Below are 17,222 nucleotides of genomic sequence, written 5' to 3' on the forward strand. Positions count from 1 at the left end.
CACCCCAAAACCCCCAATTAGGGGCACCCCAAGACCCCCCCAACCTGGGACACCCCAAAACCCACCCCAGACCCCCCCAAAACCCCCAATTAGGGGCACCCCAAGACCCCCCCTAACCTGGGACACCCCAAAACCCCCCCTAGACTCCCCTAAACCCCCAATTAGGGGCACCCCAAGACCCCCCTCCCACCCAGGGACCCCAAAAACCCCCCTAGACCCCCCAAACCCCCAATTAGGGGCACCCCAAGACCCCCCCAACCTGGGACACCCCAAAACCCCCCCCAGACCCCCCCAAAACCCCCAATTAGGGGCACCCCAAGACCCCCCCTAACCTGGGACACCCCAAAACCCCCCCAGACCCCCCCAAAACCCCCAATTAGGGGCACCCCAAGCCCCCCCCTAACCTGGGACACCCCAAAACCCCCCCTAGACCCCCCAAAACCCCCAATTAGGGGCACCCCAAGACCCCCCTAACCTGGGACACCCCAAAAACCCCCCTAGACCCCCCAAACGCCCAATTAGGGGCACCCCAAGCCCCCCCTCCCACCCAGGGACCCAAAACCCCCTCAAGCCCCCCCACTAGGAGCACCCCAAGTGCCCCCCCCCCACCCAGGGGACCCCAAAACCCCCTCGTGGTGTCCCCAGAATCTTCTCCAGCTTCAGCTTTTATTGCATTGCGGGGGGGAGGGCAGCGATGACGTCACTGGCCACCTTGATGATGTCACTGGCCACCTTGATGACGTCACTGGCCACCTTGATGACCTCCTAAGGCACATTGGTGGCCACCATGGTGACCACGTTGATAGCCATGATGATAGAAGAGGATGGTGGCCACCATGGTGACCACGGTGGTGGCCACAGGGGTCTCCATGATGATAGAAGAGGATGGTGGCCACCATGGTGACCACAGTGGTGGCCACAGGGGTAGCCACGTTGATAGCCATGATGATAAAGGTGATGGTGGCCACCACGGTGACCACGGTGGTGGCCACAGGGGTAGCTACGTTGATAGCCATGATGATAGAAGAGGATGGTGGCCACCATGGTGACCACGTTGGTGGCCACAGGGGTCTCCATGATGATAGAAGAGGATGGTGGCCACCATGGTGACCACAGTGGTGGCCACAGGGGTAGCCACGTTGATAGCCATGATGATAAAGGTGATGGTGGCCACCACGGTGACCACGGTGGTGGCCACAGGGGTAGCTACGTTGATAGCCATGATGATAGAAGAGGATGGTGGCCACCATGGTGACCACGTTGGTGGCCCCATTGGTCTTAATGATGACAGAAGATGCTGGTGGCCACCATGGTGACCACGTTGGTGGCCACAGGGGTAGCTACGTTGATAGCCATGATGATAAAAGAGGATGGTGGCCACCATGGTGACCACGGTGGTGGCCACAGGGGTCTCCATTATGATAGAAGAGGATGGTGGCCACCATGGTGGCCCCATTGGTGGCCACAGGGGTAGCCACGTTGATAGCCATGATGATAGAAGAGGATGGTGGCCACCAGGGTGACCACGTTGGTGGCCCCATTGGTCTCCATGATGATAGAAGAGAATGGTGGCCACCATGGTGACCACGGTGGTGGCCACAGGGGTAGCTATGTTGATAGCCATGATGATAAAGGTGATGGTGGCCACCATGGTGACCACGGTGGTGGCCACAGGGGTCTCCATGATGATAAAAGAGGATGGTGGCCACCAGGGTGACCACGTTGGTGGCCCCATTGGTCTTCATGATGATAAAAGAGGATGGTGGCCACCATGGTGACCACAGTGGTGGCCACAGGGGTAGCCACGTTGATAGCCATGATGATAAAGAGGATGGTGGCCACCATGGTGACCACATTGGTGGCCACAGGGGTAGCTATGTTGATAGCCATGATGATAAAGGTGATGGTGGCCACCATGGTGACCACGTTGGTGGCCCCATTGGTCTTAATGATGACAGAAGATGCTGGTGGCCACCATGGTGACCACGTTGGTGGCCACAGGGGTAGCTACGTTGATAGCCATGATGATAGAAGAGGATGGTGGCCACCATGGTGACCACGGTGGTGCCACAGGGGTAGCTATGTTGATAGCCATGATGATAAAGAGGATGGTGGCCACCATGGTGACCACGGTGGTGGCCACAGGGGTCTCCATGATGATAGAAGAGGATGGTGGCCACCATGGTGGCCCGTTGGTGGCCACAGGGGTAGCTACGTTGATAGCCATGATGATAAAGGTGATGGTGGCCACCATGGTGACCACGTTGATAGCCATGATGATGAAAGAGGATGGTGGCCACCATGGTGACCACGGTGGTGGCCACAAGGGTAGCCAGGCTGGTAGCCACGCTGGTAGCCACGCCGGTAGCCGGGTCAGTCCTTCTTGCGTAGGTGCAGGTAGGTGATGCCGCTGCCAGGGCCAGCGGGACGCAGAGCCAGGCCAGCACGAAGCAGTGGCCAAAGTGGCCACCGGGAGGGTGACCCCCCCAGGCCGCGTACAGCCCCGCGCCCCCAGCACCAACAGCCCTGGGGGGGCAAAAAGGGGGGTCACAGGGGATCTGGGGGGGGTAAAAGGGGTTGGGGGGGCAGGGTTGGGGGGTAAAAGTGGTTGGGGGGCAGGTTTGGGGGGTAAAAGGGTTGGGGGGCAGGTTTGGGGGGGTAAAAGGGGTTGGGGGGCAGGTTTGGGGGGTAAAAGGGGTTGGGGGGCAGGTTTGGGGGGGTAAAAGGGGGTTGGGGGGGCAGGTTTGGGGGGTAAAAGGGGTTGGGGGGCAGGTTTGGGGGGGTAAAAGGGGTTGGGGGGCAGGTTTGGGGGGGTAAAAGGGGTTGGGGGGCAGGTTTGGGGGGTAAAAGGGGTTGGGGGGCAGGTTTGGGGGGTAAAAGGGGTTGGGGCAGGTTTGGGGGTAAAAGGGGTTGGAGGGGGCAGGTTTGGGGGGTAAAAGGGGTTGGGGGGCAGGTTTGGGGGGTAAAAGGGGTTGGGGGGCAGGGTTGGGGGGGGTAAAAGGGGTTGGGGGGCAGGGTTGGGGGGGTAAAAGGGTTGGGGGGCAGGTTTGGGGGGGTAAATGGGGTTGGGGGGCAGGTTTGGGGGGTAAAAGGGGTTGGGGGGCAGGTTGGGGGGGTAAAAGGGTTGGGGGGCAGGTTTGGGGGGGTAAAAGGGGTTGGGGGGCAGGTTGGGGGGGTAAAAGGGGTTGGGGGGGCAGGTTTGGGGGGGTAAAAGGGGTTGGAGGGCAGGTTTGGGGGGTAAAAGGGGTTGGGGGGGCAGTTGGGGGGGTAAAAGGGGTTGGGGGGGCAGGTTGGGGGGGTAAAAGGGGTTGGAGGGGGCAAAAAGGGGGGTCACAGGAGATTTGGGGGGACAAAAGGGTTTGGGGGGCAGGTTTGGGGGTAAAAGGGGTTGGAGGGGCAGGTTTGGGGGTAAAAGGGTTTGGGGGGGGTCACAGGGGTGGGGGGGGCAGGTTGGGGGGGTCCCAGGGGACCTGGGGGGGGCAAAAGTGGTTTGGGGGGCAGGTTTGGGGGGGTCACAGGGTTTGGGGGGGCAGGTTGGGGGGGGTCCCAGGGGATCTGGGGGGGCAGAAGGGGTTGGGGGGTCAGGTTTGGGGGGGTCACAGGGGTTTGGGGGGAATAAAAGGGGTTTGAGGGGGGGGAGGTTGCAGAGGGATCTGGGGGGAGGGGTGGGGGGGGGTTTTGGGGTGTCCCTGGGGTTTTGGGGGGCCCCCCCTGACCTGCGAGCAGCTGCCCCCCCCCAGGGGCGAGAAAGGGCCCCCCCCTTGGCCCCAGCAGGAGCTGCCACACGAAGAGCCCGAAGGCCGCGCTGGAGACGAGAAGAGCCCCCAGCAGCCCCCCCTGCACCCCCCAGAGCCAGGCTGGGGGGGGGGGGAAAAGGGGGTTCAGGGGGTCCCCAAAAAATCCTGACCCCCCCCACCCCAAACCTGCCCCCCCAAACCCCTAAAAAACCCCCCTAAAACCCTGCCCCCCCCCTTCCAAATCTCAGCATCCTCCCCTCAAAGACCCCTCTGTGTCCCCCCCCACCCCCAAAATTTAGGCTTGGGGGGGGGAAAAAGGGGGTTCAGGGGGTCCCCCAAAAATCCTGACCCCCCCCACCCCAAACCTGCCCCCCCAAACCCCTAAAAAACCCCCCTAAAACCCTGCCCCCCCCCTCCAAATCTCAGCATCCTCCCCTCAAAGACCCCTCTGTGTGTGTGTCCCCCCCAAAAAATTTAGGCTTGGGGGGGAAAAAAGGGGGTTCAGGGGGTCCCCCAAAAATCCTGACCCCCCCACCCCAAACCTGCCCCCCCAAACCCCTAAAAAACCCCCCTAAAACCCTGCCCCCCCCTTCCAAATCTCAGCATCCTCCACTCAAAGACCCCTCTGTGTCCCCCCCCACCCCCAAAATTTAGGCTTGGGGGGGGGAAAAAGGGGGTTCAGGGGGGGTCCCCAAAATCCTGACCCCCCCCCCATGTGCCCCCCCTGCCCCATAGGTGCCCCATAGGTGCCCCATAGGTGCCTCCCCTGCCCCATAAGTGCCCCATAGGTGCCTCCCCTGCCCCATAAGTGCCCCCCCTGCCCCATAAGTGCCCCCCCTGCCCCATAAGTGCCCCATAGGTGACCCATAGGTGCCCCACAGCCTCCCTGCCCCATAGGTGCCCCATAGGTGCCCCACAGCCTCCCCGGCCCCATAAGTGCCCCATAGGTGCCCATAAGTGCCTCCCCTGCCCCATAAGTGCCCCATAGGTGCCCCATAAGTGCCTCCCCTGCCCGATAAGTGCCCCATAGGTGCCCCATAAGTGCCTCCCCTGCCCAATAAGTGCCCCATAGGTGCCCCATAGCTGCCCCATAAGTGCCCAAGAGCCTCCCCTGCCCCCCAGGTGCCCCCCAGGTGCCCCCCAGGCGCTCACGGCCGTCGGCGGCGCGGCCGCAGGCCCAGGCGCTGCTGCTGTTGTCGAAGGTGCAATCGAACCAGATGTTGCGGCCCCCGCCGCCCGGCAGCACCCACCAGCCCTGGGGGGGGGGGGGGCACCGTGGGGGTCTCCGGGGGGCTATGGGGCAGGTTGGGGGGCTCTAGGGGGCTATGGGGCAGGTTGGGGGGCTCTATGGGGGCTACGGGGAAGGTTGGGGGTCTCTATGGGGGCTATGGGGCAGGTTGGGGGTCTCTATGGGGGCTACGGGGCAGGGTGGGGGGCTCTATGGGGGCTACGGGGCAGGTTGGGGGTCTCTATGGGGGCTATGGGGCAGGATGGGGGTCTCGATGGGGGCTACGGGGCAGGATGGGGGGCTCTATGGGGGCTACGGGGCAGGTTGGGGGTCTCTATGGGGGCTACGGGGCAGGTTGGGGGTCTCTATGGGGGCTATGGGGCAGGGTGGGGGGCTCTATGGGGGCTATGGGGCAGGGTGGGGGGCTCTATGGGGGCTACAGGGCAGGTTGGGGGGCTCTATGGGGGCTACGGGGCAGGGTGGGGGTCTCTATGGGGGGCTATGGGGCAGGATGGGGGGCTCTATGGGGCAGGATGGGGGTCTCTATGGGGTCTATGGGGCAGGTTGGGGGTCTCTATGGGGGCTATGGGGCAGAATGGGGGTCTCGATGGGGGCTACGGGGCAGGATGGGGGTCTCTATGGGGGCTACGGGGCAGGATGGGGGTCTCTATGGGGGCTACGGGGCAGGATGGGGGGCTCTATGGGGCTACGGGGCAGGTTGGGGGTCTCTATGGGGGCTACGGGGCAGGCTGGGGGTCTCTATGGGGGCTATGGGGCAGGCTGGGGGTCTCTATGGGGGCTACGGGCAGGGTGGGGGTCTCTATGGGGGCTACGGGGCAGGATGGGGGTCTCTATGGGGCTACGGGGCAGGATGGGGGGCTCTATGGGGCTACGGGGCAGGTTGGGGGTCTCTATGGGGGCTATGGGGCAGGGTGGGGGTCTCTATGGGGGCTATGGGGCAGGCTGGGGGTCTCTATGGGGGCTACGGGGCAGGCTGGGGTCTCTATGGGGGCTATGGGGCAGGCTGGGGGTCTCTATGGGGGCTACAGGGCGGCTATGGGGCAGGCTGGGGGTCTCTATGGGGTTTCGGGGCGCTATGGGCAGGCTGGGGGTCTCTATGGGGCTCCCTATGGGGTTTCGGGGTGCTGTGGGGCAGGCTGGGGGTCTCTATCGGGGTTTCTCTGGGGTTTTGGGGCCCTATGGGGCAGGCTGGGGGTCTCTATCGGGGTCTCTATGGGGTTTCGGGGTGCTATGGGGCAGGCCTGGGGGTCTCTCTGGGGGTCCCTAGGGGTTTCGGGTGCTCTGGGGCAGGGTGGGGGTCTCTATGGGGTTTCGGGGCGCTATGGGGCAGGCTGGGGGTCTCTATCGGGGTTTCTCTGGGTTTTGGGGCCCTATGGGGCAGGCTGGGGGTCTCTATCGGGTTTCTCTGGGGTTTCGGGGTGCTATGGGGCAGGCTGGGGGTCTCTATGAGGGTCTCTATGGGGTTTCGGGGCGCTATGGGGCAGGGTGGGGGTCTCTGGGGGTCCCTATGGGGTTTCGGGGCGCTATGGGGCAGGGTGGGGGTCCCTATGGGGTTTCGGGGCGCTATGGGGCAGGCTGGGGGTCTCTATGGGGTTTCGGGGTGCTCTGGGTACCTTGTCGAGGGTGGCGATGAAGAGGAAGAGGAGGACGAGGCCGTGGAGGGCGGAGACGGAGATGAGGAGGGGGCTCATGGCTGGGGGGGGGGGCACGGGGGAGGGGGGGGTCAGCCCCAGAGAGACCCCCCCCTAAAAAATTTGGGGGGGAAAAAAGGGGAATTTGGGGGGAAAAGGGGATTTTGAGGGGAAAATTGAAGGTTTTGGGGGGAAAATTGAAATTTTTGGGGGAAAAGTGAAATTTTGGAGGGGAAAATTGAAATTTTGGAGGGGAAAATGGGGGATTTTGAGGGGAAAAGTGAAAATTTGGGAGGAAAATGGGGATTTTGAGGGGAAAAGTGAAAATTTGGGAGGGAAATTGGATTTTGAGGGGAAAATGGGGAAGGTTGAGGGGAAATTGAAATTTTTGAGGGGAACACGGAGGGGAAAATTGAAATTTTTGAGGGGAAAACGGGGGATTTTGAGGGGAAAACTGAAAATTTGGGAGGGAAATGGGGGATTTTGAGGGGAAAACTGAAAATTTGGGAGGAAAATGGGGGATTTTGAGGGGAAAAGTGAAAATTTGGAGGGAAATTGGATTTTGAGGGGAAAATGGGGAAGTTTGAGGGGAAAATTGAAATTTTTGAGGGGAAAATGGGGGATTTTGAGGGGAAAAGTGAAAATTTGGGAGGGAAATGGGGGATTTTGAGGGGAAAACTGAAAAATTGGGAGGGAAATGGGGATTTTGAGGGGAAAACTGAAAATTTGGGAGGGAAATGGGGGATTTTGAGGGGAAAAGTGAAAATTTGGGAGGGAAATTGGATTTTGAGGGGAAAATGGGGAAGTTTGAGGGGAAAATTGAAATTTTTGAGGGGAAAATGGGTGATTTTGAGGGGAAAATGGGGGATTTGGGAGGGAAATGTGAATTTTGAGGGGAAAATTGAAATTTTCAAAGGGAAATTGTCTGATTTTGAGGGGAAAATGGGAAAATTTCAGGGGAAAATGGGGATTTTGAGGGGAAAAGGGGGGATTTGGGGGGAAAAGGGGGATCTTGAGGGGAAACTGGGGACATTTGAGGGGAAAATTGAAATTTTTTTGGGAAATGGGAAATTTTGAGTAGAAAAATTGGGATTTTGAGGGGAAAAGGGGGAGTTTTGAGGGGGAAAGGGGGAATTTGGGGAAGAAAAACATGAATTTTGAGGGGGAAATGGGGGATTTTGAGGGATAAAAATAGAGTTGTGGGTGAAATGGGGAAATTTGAGGGGAAAATCGAAAAACTGGGGGAAGGGGGAATTTGGGGAGGAAAACGTGAATTTTGAGGGGAAAAGGGGGAATTTTGAGGGGAAAAGGGGGAATTTGAGGAGGAAAATGAGAATTTTGAGGGGAAAAGGGGGAATTTGAGGAGGAAAATGCGAATTTTGAGGGGAAAAAGGGGGAATTTGAGGAGGAAAATGTGAGTTTTGAGGGGGATAAGGGAGTTTGAGGAGGAAAATGTGAATTTTGAGGGGGAAAGGGGGAATTGGGGGAGGAAAATGTGAGTTTTGAGGGGAAAAGGGGGAACTTGAAGAGGAAAATGTGAGTTTTGAGGGGGATAAGGGGAATTTGAGGAGGAAAATGAGAATTTTGAGGGGAAAGGGGGAATTTGGGGGGGAAAATGTGAGTTTTGAGGGGAAAAGGGGAATTTGAGGAGGAAAATGTGAGTTTTGAGGGGAAAAGGGGAGTTTGAGGAGGAAAATGCGAATTTTGAGGGGATAAGTAGAGTTTGAGGAGGAAAATGTGAGTTTTGAGGGGAAAGGGGGAACTTGAGGAGGAAAATGTGAGTTTTGAGGGGATAAGGGGAGTTTGAGGAGAAAAATGTGAATTTTGAGGGGGATAAGGGGAGTTTGAGGAGGAAAATGCGAATTTTGAGGGGAAAAGGGGGAATTTGAGGAGGAAAATGTGAGTTTTGAGGGGAAAAGGGGGAATTCGAGGAGGAAAATGTGAATTTTGAGGGGAAAAGGGGGAATTTGAGGAGGAAAATGCGAATTTTGAGGGGAAAAAGGGGGAATTTGAGGAGGAAAATGTGAGTTTTGAGGGGGAAAGGGGGAATTGGGGAGGAAAATGTGAGTTTTGAGGGGAAAAGGGGGAACTTGAATGAAGAGGAAAATGCGAATTTTGAGGGGAAAAGGGCGAATTCGGGGGGGAAAATGTGAGTTTTGAGGGGAAAAGGGGGAATTTGAGGAGGAAAATGTGAATTTTGAGGGGAAAAGGGGGAATTGAGGGAGGAAAATGTGAGTTTTGAGGGGAAAAGGGGGAATTTGAGGAGGAAAATTTGAATTTTGAGGGGGAAACGGGGAATTTTGAGGGGGATAACGGGGAATTTGGGGTCCGCCCCTCCCCTCCCCTCCCCCCTCCCAGCGGTTCCCAACGGGACTCGGAAAGGGGGGGGGGGGGGGGTGATGGGTGGAGTTGGGGTGGGGGGGGGTTGGGGTCCCTCTCCCGCCCCTCCCCTCCCCCCCCCCCCCCCCCCGCACCGCGGGCTCCGGTCGCTCCGTTCGGATCCGTTCGGACTCGCCCCACCCCCCCCCCCCACCCCCCCCAAAATAAAACCAGGAACGGGAAGCACCGCGGCCCCTCCCCCACCCTCCACATCACCCGCCCCTCCCCCACCCATCAAGCCCCTCCCCCACCCCGAATTGGCCCCTCCCCCACCCCAAATGGGCCCCTCCCCCACCCCAAATTGGCCCCTCCCCCACTCAACAAGCCCCTCCCCCACCCCAACCCGCCCCTCCCCCACCCATCGAGCCCCTCCCCCACCCCGAATTGGCCCCTCCCCCACCCCAAATGGGCCCCTCCCCCACCCCATATTGGCCCCTCCCCCACCCCCAACCCGCCCCTCCCCCACCCATCGAGACCCTCCCCAACCCAACAAGCCCCTCCCCCACCCCAAATTGGCCCCTCCCCCACTCAACAAGCCCCTCCCCCACCCCAACCCGCCCCTCCCCCACCCATCGAGACCCTCCCCACCCCAACAAGACCCTCCCCCACCCCAAATGGGCCCCTCCCCCACCCCAAATTGGCCCCTCCCCACCCCAAACTCGCCCCTCCCCCACCCATCGGGACCCTCCCCCATTCAACAAGCCCCTCCCCCACTTCAAATGGGCCCCTCCCCACCCAACTAGCCCCTCCCCACCCATCAAGCCCCTCCCCCACCCCAAATTGGCCCCTCCCCCACCCCAAACTCCCCCCTCCCCACCCATCGAGACCCTCCCCAACCCAACAAGCCCCTCCCCTACTCCAAGTTGGCCCCTCCCCACCCAAGAAGCCCCTCCCCCACCCAACCAGCCCCTCCCCCACCCAACCAGCCCCTCCCCCCCCCCTCGAGCCCCTTGGCCCCCTGGATTCCTCCTGAGCTTCTCCCAGCCCCGATTCTCCAGCTTCTCCAGGTCCCCGTTGGCTCCTGGGGGTGACCGAGCACCCCAGATCCCAACCTGGATCCACTGGATCCCACGTCCCTTTGGCTCTTTCTCCACACGGAGGGGGTTCCAGCCGCTTCGAGTGGCCAAGATCCCAGCGATCGACCAGGATCTCGTGTCCCATCAGCTCCCGGGAGGGTCTGGATGCTCTGATGGTCCAAGATCCCAGAGATCCACTGGGATCTCACGCCCTCTTGGCTCCAGGGGGGCTGCCGGGGGGCTCTGATGGGCCAAGCTCCTGAGGATCCACTGGATCCCGCGTCCTCATTGGCTCCGGGGGGGGATCCTGGATGCCTGGGTTGGCCGAGAACCCGCGACCCCAACCGGGATCCACTGGATCCCGCATCCTTTTTGCCTCCGGGGGGGATCTGGAGGCTCGAAAGGTCGGAGATCCCGGGGATCCACTGGGATCTCGGCTCCCGGGGGGGGGTCTGGGGGGTCTCGGTGGGGCCAGGACCTACTGGATCCCCTGGATCCCGCGTCCCCCCCCCGTCCCCCGGGGTCTAGATCGCCTGGATCCCTCGCTTCCCAGCCTGGATCCAGCGGATCCCGCGTCCCCATTGGCTCCCGCATCCCCGTTGCTAGGCGCGCCGTCGCCATGGCAACCGCCGCCCTGGCAACGGGAGGGGTCACGTGGGAACAGGAAGGCGCGCGCGGGGGGGGGGGAGGAGGGGAGGGTCACGTGGGGCGGCGGCGTCGGGCACCATGGCAACGGGGGTGGTCACGTGATCGTGCGGGTGCGAGGGGCGCTTGGGGATCCCTGGGGGGGGGCTGGGGGGGCACTTGGGGGGCAGTTCTGGGGCTGGGGGGGCAGTTATGGGGCTGGGGGGGCACTTGGGGGGCAGTTCTGGGGCTGGGGGGGCAGTTATGGGCCTGGGGGGGCAGTTATTGGGGCTGGGGGGGCACTTGGGGGGCAGTTATGGGGCCGGGGGGGCACTTGGGGGGCAGTTATGGGGCTGGGGGGGCAGTTATGGGGCTGGGGGGGCAGTTATTGGGGCTGGGGGGGCACTTGGGGGGCAGTTATGGGGCCGGGGGGGCACTTGGGGGGCAGTTATGGGGCTGGGGGGGCAGTTATGGGCCTGGGGGGGCAGTTATTGGGGCTGGGGGGGCACTTGGGGGGCAGTTATGGGGCCGGGGGGGCACTTGGGGGGCAGTTCTGGGGCTGGGGGGGCAGTTATGGGGCTGGGGGGGCAGTTATGGGGCTGGGGGGGCACTTGGGGGGTAGTTATGGGGCTGGGGGGGCACTTGGGGGGCAGTTCTGGGGCTGGGGGTGCACTTGGGGGGCAGTTCTGGGGCTGGGGGGGCACTTGGTAGGCAGTTATGGGGCCGGGGGGGCAGTTATGGGCCGGGGGGGGCAGTTCTGGGGCTGGGGGGGCACTTGGGGGGGCAGTTCTGGGGCTGGGGGGGCAGTTCTGGGGCTGGGGGGGCACTTGGGGGGCAGTTCTGGGGCTGGGGGGGCACTTGGGGGGGCAGTTATGGGGCTGGGGGGGCAGTTCTGGGGCTGGGGGGGCACTTCGGGGGCAGTTATGGGCCTGGGGGGGCAGTTAGGGGCTGGGGGGGCACTTGGGGGGCAGTTATGGGGCTGGGGGGCAGTTATGGGGCTGGGGGGGCACTTGGGGGGCAGTTATGGGGCTGGGGGGGCAGTTCTGGGGCTGGGGGGGCACTGGGGGGGCAGTTATGGGGCTGGGGGGCAGTTATGGGGCTGGGGGGGCACTTGGGGGGGCAGTTATGGGGCTGGGGGGGCAGTTATGGGGCTGACCCTCTGCCCCCCCCCCCCAGATGGAGGAGCGGCTGCAGCGGGTGAGGGGGGGGCCCTGATTTTGGGGGGCTCGGGGGGGTCCCTAAGGGGGGGGGGGTGTCTCGATTTGGGGGTTCAGGGGGGTCTAGGGGGTCCCTAAGGGGGGGGTGTCTCGATTTGGGGGTTCAGGAGGGGTCTGGGGGGTCTCTAAGGGGGGGTCCCTGATTTGGGGGGGCTCTGGGGGGGTCTAGGGGTCCCTAAGGGGGGGGGTCCCAAAGGGGGGGTCTCGATTTGGGGGTTCAGGGGGGGTCTAGGGCGTCTCTAAGGGGGGGGAGTGTCTCGATTTGGGGGTTCAGGGGGGTCTAGGGGGTCCCTAAGGAGGGGATCTCGATTTGGGGGTTCAGGAGGGGTCTAGGGGGGCTCTAAGGGGGGGATCCCTGATTTGGGGGGGGTCCCTAAGGGGGGGGAATCTCGATTTGGGGGTTCAGGAGGGGTCTAGGGGGTCCCTAAGGGGGGGGTGTCTCGATTTAGGGGTTCAGGAGGGGTCTAGGGGGGCTCTAAGGGGGGGGGTCCCTGATTTGGGGGGGTCCCTAAGGGGGGGGTCCTTGGGATGGGATCCCAATTTGGGGGTTCAGGAGGGGTCTGGGGGGGTCCCTAAGGGGGGGGTCTCGATTTTGGGGGGTCCCCAGGCGCTGGGGGGGGCCCTGGGGGGGGCCCGTCGGCTGCGGGGGGAGCTGGAGCAGCTGCGGGGGGAGCGGCGGCGGCTGCGGAACCTGCAGGGACGGAAGGAGAGGGTGAGGGGGGGTCCCCAAAAATAAGGGGGGGACCCCAAAAATAAGGGGGACCCCAAAAAAAATGGGGGGGAAACCCCAAAATGAGGGGGGGAAAACCCCAAAATCTGTGACCACAAAAATGGGGGGGACCTCAAAAATGGGGGGGAACCCCCAAAATGAGAGGGGAACCCCAAAACCTGGGAGCTCCAAAATGGGGGGGACCCCAAAAATGAGGAGGGGGAATCTAGGACCCCAAAAATGATGGGAGGACCCCAAAAAACTAGGAGTCCAACATGTGGGGGGGGGGATCTGGGACCCCAAAATTTGAAGGGGGGATCTGGGACCCCAAAAATCGGGGAGGCGGGATCTGGGACCCCCCCAAAAAAAAGGGGGGACCCCAAAATTAAAGAGGGGGACCCCAAAATGCAGGAGCTGGAGGAGGCGCAGCGAGAGCTGGAGGCGGCGCAGGAGGAGGCGGCGGCGCAGAGAGAGAGGCAGGAACCCCAAAAATTAGAGGGGGACCCCAAATCTGGGACCCCCCCAAACTGGGGGGACCCCAAAACTAGACCCTCCCCTAACAGAGAACCCCCTCAAACCTGGGATCCCCAATCTGGGGGGACCCCTAAACTAGCCCCCTCCAAACTGGGACCCCCCCAAACCTGGGACCCCAAACTGGGGGGACCCCTAAACTAGCCCCCTCCAAACTGGGACCCCCCCCAAACTGGGACCCCCCAAACCTGGGACCCCAAACTGGGGGACCCCTAAACTAGACCCCTCCAAACTGGGACCCCCCCAAACTGGGACCCCCCAAACCTGGGACCCCCCAAACTGGGATCCCCAAAACTAGACACCCCCACAAACTGGGCCCCCCCCAAACCTGGGACCCCAAACTGGGGGGACCCCTAAACTAGCCCCCTCCAAACTGGGCCCCCCCCAAACCTGGGACCCCAAACTGGGGGGACCCCTAAACTAGCCCCCTCCAAACTGGGACCCCCCCAAACCTGGGACCCCCCAAACTGGGGGGACCCCTAAACTAGCCCCCTCCAAACTGGGACCCCCTCCAACCTGGGACCCCAAACTGGGGGGACCCCTAGACTAGCCCCCTCCAAACTGGGACCCCCCCAAACCTGGGACCCCAAACTGGGGGGACCCCTAAACTAGCCCCCTCCAAACTGGGATCCCCCCAAACCTGGGACACCCCAAACTGGGATCCCCAAAACTAGACACCCTCACAAACTGGGCCCCCCCCAAACCTGGGACCCCAAACTGGGGGGACCCCTAAACTAGCCCCCTCCAAACTGGGACCCCCCCCAAACCTGGGACCCCCCAAACTTGGGGGACCCCTAAACTAGACCTCCCCAAACCTGGGACCCCCCCAAACTGGGATCCCCCAGGCCTGGAAGCCTCGAAACTGGGATTTCTCCAAACCTGAGACCCTCCAAGTGAGGGGCCCCTAAACCTGGGGGGACCCCCAAATTTGGGGGGCCCTAAAAGTGGGGTGTCCCCCCCCCCAGGGCTGCGGCTCGGGGGGCGCAGGGGGTGACGCGCGAGGCTCGGAGGCAGCAGCGCAGGCGGCTGAGGACCCAGCGGAGGCTGCAGCGACGGTTCCTGAGGGCCAAGGAGAGGCAGCGGCCCCCCCCGGGTACCCCAAAACCTGGGGCACCCCGAAACCTCAGACCCCCTGAATCCCATTGTCTGGGACCCTCCCAACCCCAAAACCTGGCATGCCCCGAAACCTCAGACCCCCTGAACCCCAATATGAGACCCCCCTGAACCCCAAAACCTGGGACCCCTTGAACCCCAAAACCTGGGTTCCCCCCCAAACCCCAAAACCTGGGGCACCCCGAAACCTCAGACCCCCTGAACCCCAGTTCTGGGACTCCCCCACTTCAAAACCTGGGACACCCCGAAACCTCAGACCCCCTGAACCCCAATTCTGGGACCCCCCCACCTCAAAACCCGGGACATCCCGAAACCTCAGACCCCCTGAACCCCAATATCTGAGACCCCCTGAACCCCAATGTCTGGGATCCTCCTGAACCCCAAAACCTGGGACCCCTTGAACCCCAAAACCTGGGACCCCCCAACCCCAAAACCTGGGGCACCCCAAAACCTCAGACCCCCTGAACCCCAATATCTGAGACCCCCCCGAACCCCAAAACCTGAGACCCCTTGAACCCCAAAACCTGGGACACCCCGAAACCTCAGACCCCCTGAACCCCGATAGCTGCGACCCCCTCGACCCCAAAATCTGGGACGAGCCAAAACCTGAGACACCCCCGAACCCCCCCCGAACCCCAATGTCTGGGATCCTCCTGAACCCCAAAACCTGGGACCCCTTGAACCCCAAAACCTGGATACCCCAAAGCCTCAGACCCCCTGAACCCCAGTTCTGGGACCCTCCCAACCCCAAAACCTGGGATGCCCCAAAACATCAGACCCCCTGAACCCCAATATCTGAGACCCCCCTGAACCCCAAAACCTGGGACCCCTTGAACCCCTAAACCTGGGATGCCCTGAAACCTCAGACCACCCGAACCCCAAAACCTGGGACACCCAAAAACATGAGACCCCCCTGAACCCCAATATCTGAGACCCCCCTGAACCCCAAAACCTGGGACCCCTTGAACCCCAAAACCTGGGGCACCCCGAAACCTCAGACCCCCTGAACCCCAATTCTGGGACCCCCCCACCTCAAAACGTGGGACACCCCAAAACCTCTGAACCCCAATATCTGAGACCCTCCCTGAACCCCAAAACCTGAGACCCCTTGAACCCCAAAACCTGGGACACCCCAAAGCCTCTGAACCCCTGAACCCCAATTCTGGGACCCCCCCACCTCAAAACCCAGGACACCCCGAAACCTCAGAACCCCTGAACTCCAATTCTGGAACCCCCCTGAACCCCAAAACCTGGGACCCCCTGAACCCCAAAACCTGGGACCCCAAAACTAAGGGGGGACCTCAAAATAATGGGGGGGGGGGAACCCAGAGATCCCCCTGAACCCCAAAACCTGGGACCTCCCAAAATTGGGGCTTGGGGGGGGGGGGTTGGGGGTGGTTGCCTTGATTTTAGGGTCCCCCCCAAAACTGAGAGTTGCCCCCCCCTTTTTTCTACACCCCCCCCCCCAAAAAGTCTGGGCCCCCCCCGCCCCCCCCCAGCACCCCCCCTGCTGGGACCCCCCCGGAGGAGGAGGAGGAGGAGGAGGGTAAGGGGGTTTGGGGGGGTCCCAGGGTGGATTTTGGGGTGCAGGGGGGTATTGGGGGCTCCCAGGGTGGATTTTGGGGTGCAGAGGGGGATTGGGGGGGTCCCAGGGTGGATTTTGGGGTGCGGGGGGGGATTTGGGGGGTCCCAGGGTGGATTTTGGGGTGCGGGGGGGGATTTGGGGGGTCCCAGGGTGGATTTTGGGGTGCAGGGGGGGGGTTGGGGGGGTCCCAGGGTGGATTTGGGGGTGCAGGGGAGGGTTGGGGGGGTCCCAGGGTGGATTTTGGGGTGTAGGGGGAGTTTTGGGGGGGTCCCAGGGTGGATTTTGGGGTTTGGGGGGGTCCCAGGGTGGATTTTGGGGTGCGGGGGGGTGTTTGGGGGGGTCACAGGGTGGATTTTGGGGTGCAAGGGGGGTATTGGGGGGGTCCCAGGGTGGATTTTGGGGTTTGGGGGGGTCCCAGGGTGGATTTTGGGGTGCAAGGGGAGTATTGGGGGGGGTCCCAGGGTGGATTTTGGGGTTTGGGGGGGTCCCAGGGTGGATTTTGGGGTGCGGGGGGAGGTTTGGGGGGGTCCCAAGGTGGATTTTGGGGTTCAGGGGGGAGTTGGGGGGTCTGAGGAGGATTGGGGGGGGTCCCAGGGTGGGTTTTGGGGTTCGGGGGTGGCCCCCGCGGGGTCTGAGGGGTTTTGGGGGGTCCCAGGCCCCCCCTTTTCTCTCTTCCTGCTGGTGTCGGAGCAGCAGCGGCTGCGGCAGCGCCTGGAGCGGCGGCGGGAGGAGGTGGCACCCCAAAACCTGCCCCGCAGCGCCCCAAAGAGCCTATAGAGCCCTATAGAGCCCTATAGAGACCCCATAGAGCCCTATAGAGACCCTATAGAGCCCCATAGCGACCCCATAGGGACCTATAGAGCCCCATAGAGACCCCATAGAGCCCTATAGAGCCCCATAGAGACCCCCTAGAGCCCCCATAGAGCCCCATAGAGCCCCATAGAGCCCTATAGAGACCCATAGAGACCCCATAGAGCCCCCATAGAGCCCTATAGAGCCCCATAGAGACCCCATAGAGCCCTATAGAGACCTATAGAGACCCCATAGGGACCCCATAGAGCCCTATAGAGCCCCATAGAGCCCCATGGCACCCTATAGAGCCCCATAGCGCCCCATAGAGACCCCCTAGAGCCCCCATAGAGCCCTATAGAGCCCCATAGAGACCTATAGAGACCCCATAGGGACCCCATAGAGCCCTATAGAGCTCCATAGCACCCTATAGAGCCCCATAGCGACCCCATAGAGACTCCATAGAGCCCCATAGCACCCTACAGAGCCCCATAGCGACCGATAGAGACCCCATAGGGACCCCATAGAGCCCTATAGAGCCCTATAGAGACCCATAGAGACCCTGTAGAGCCCCATAGCGACCCCATAGGGACCTATAGAGCCCCATAGAGACCCCATAGAGCTCTACAGAGCCCCATAGAG

At 62.0% G+C, this 17,222-nt stretch overlaps 1 protein-coding gene across 1 annotated transcript; it reads right to left on the reverse strand.

Annotated features, from left to right (window-relative positions):
* Positions 1 to 647: 647 nt before the first annotated feature.
* On the reverse strand, positions 648 to 9,141 carry LOC138734939 (uncharacterized). Its single transcript, XM_069882764.1, has 5 exons — positions 9,092 to 9,141; positions 6,600 to 6,679; positions 4,890 to 4,992; positions 3,717 to 3,857; positions 648 to 2,526 (listed from the first exon to the last, which is right to left on the reverse strand). Exons 2-5 carry the CDS (start codon positions 6,675 to 6,677, stop codon positions 1,946 to 1,948), a joined length of 903 nt encoding a protein of 300 aa, XP_069738865.1. The 5' UTR covers positions 6,678 to 6,679; positions 9,092 to 9,141; the 3' UTR covers positions 648 to 1,945.
* Positions 9,142 to 17,222: the final 8,081 nt, after the last annotated feature.

Source organism: Phaenicophaeus curvirostris, unplaced genomic scaffold (assembly GCF_032191515.1).
Source record: "Phaenicophaeus curvirostris isolate KB17595 unplaced genomic scaffold, BPBGC_Pcur_1.0 scaffold_327, whole genome shotgun sequence".
Classification (NCBI taxonomy): domain Eukaryota; kingdom Metazoa; phylum Chordata; class Aves; order Cuculiformes; family Cuculidae; genus Phaenicophaeus; species Phaenicophaeus curvirostris.

Bases quoted from the DNA above. Each gene is read 5' to 3' on its own strand.
- LOC138734939 (XM_069882764.1), bottom strand. From the start codon at position 6,677: ATGAGCCCCCTCCTCATCTCCGTCTCCGCCCTCCACGGCCTCGTCCTC. The intron at 4,993-6,599 runs GTACCCAGAGCA...CCCCCCCCCCAG, and splicing joins TCATCGCCACCCTCGACAAG to GGCTGGTGGGTGCTGCCGGG. The intron at 2,527-3,716 runs GTCAGGGGGGGC...TTGCCCCCCCAG, and splicing joins GGGGGGGCAGCTGCTCGCAG to GGCTGTTGGTGCTGGGGGCG.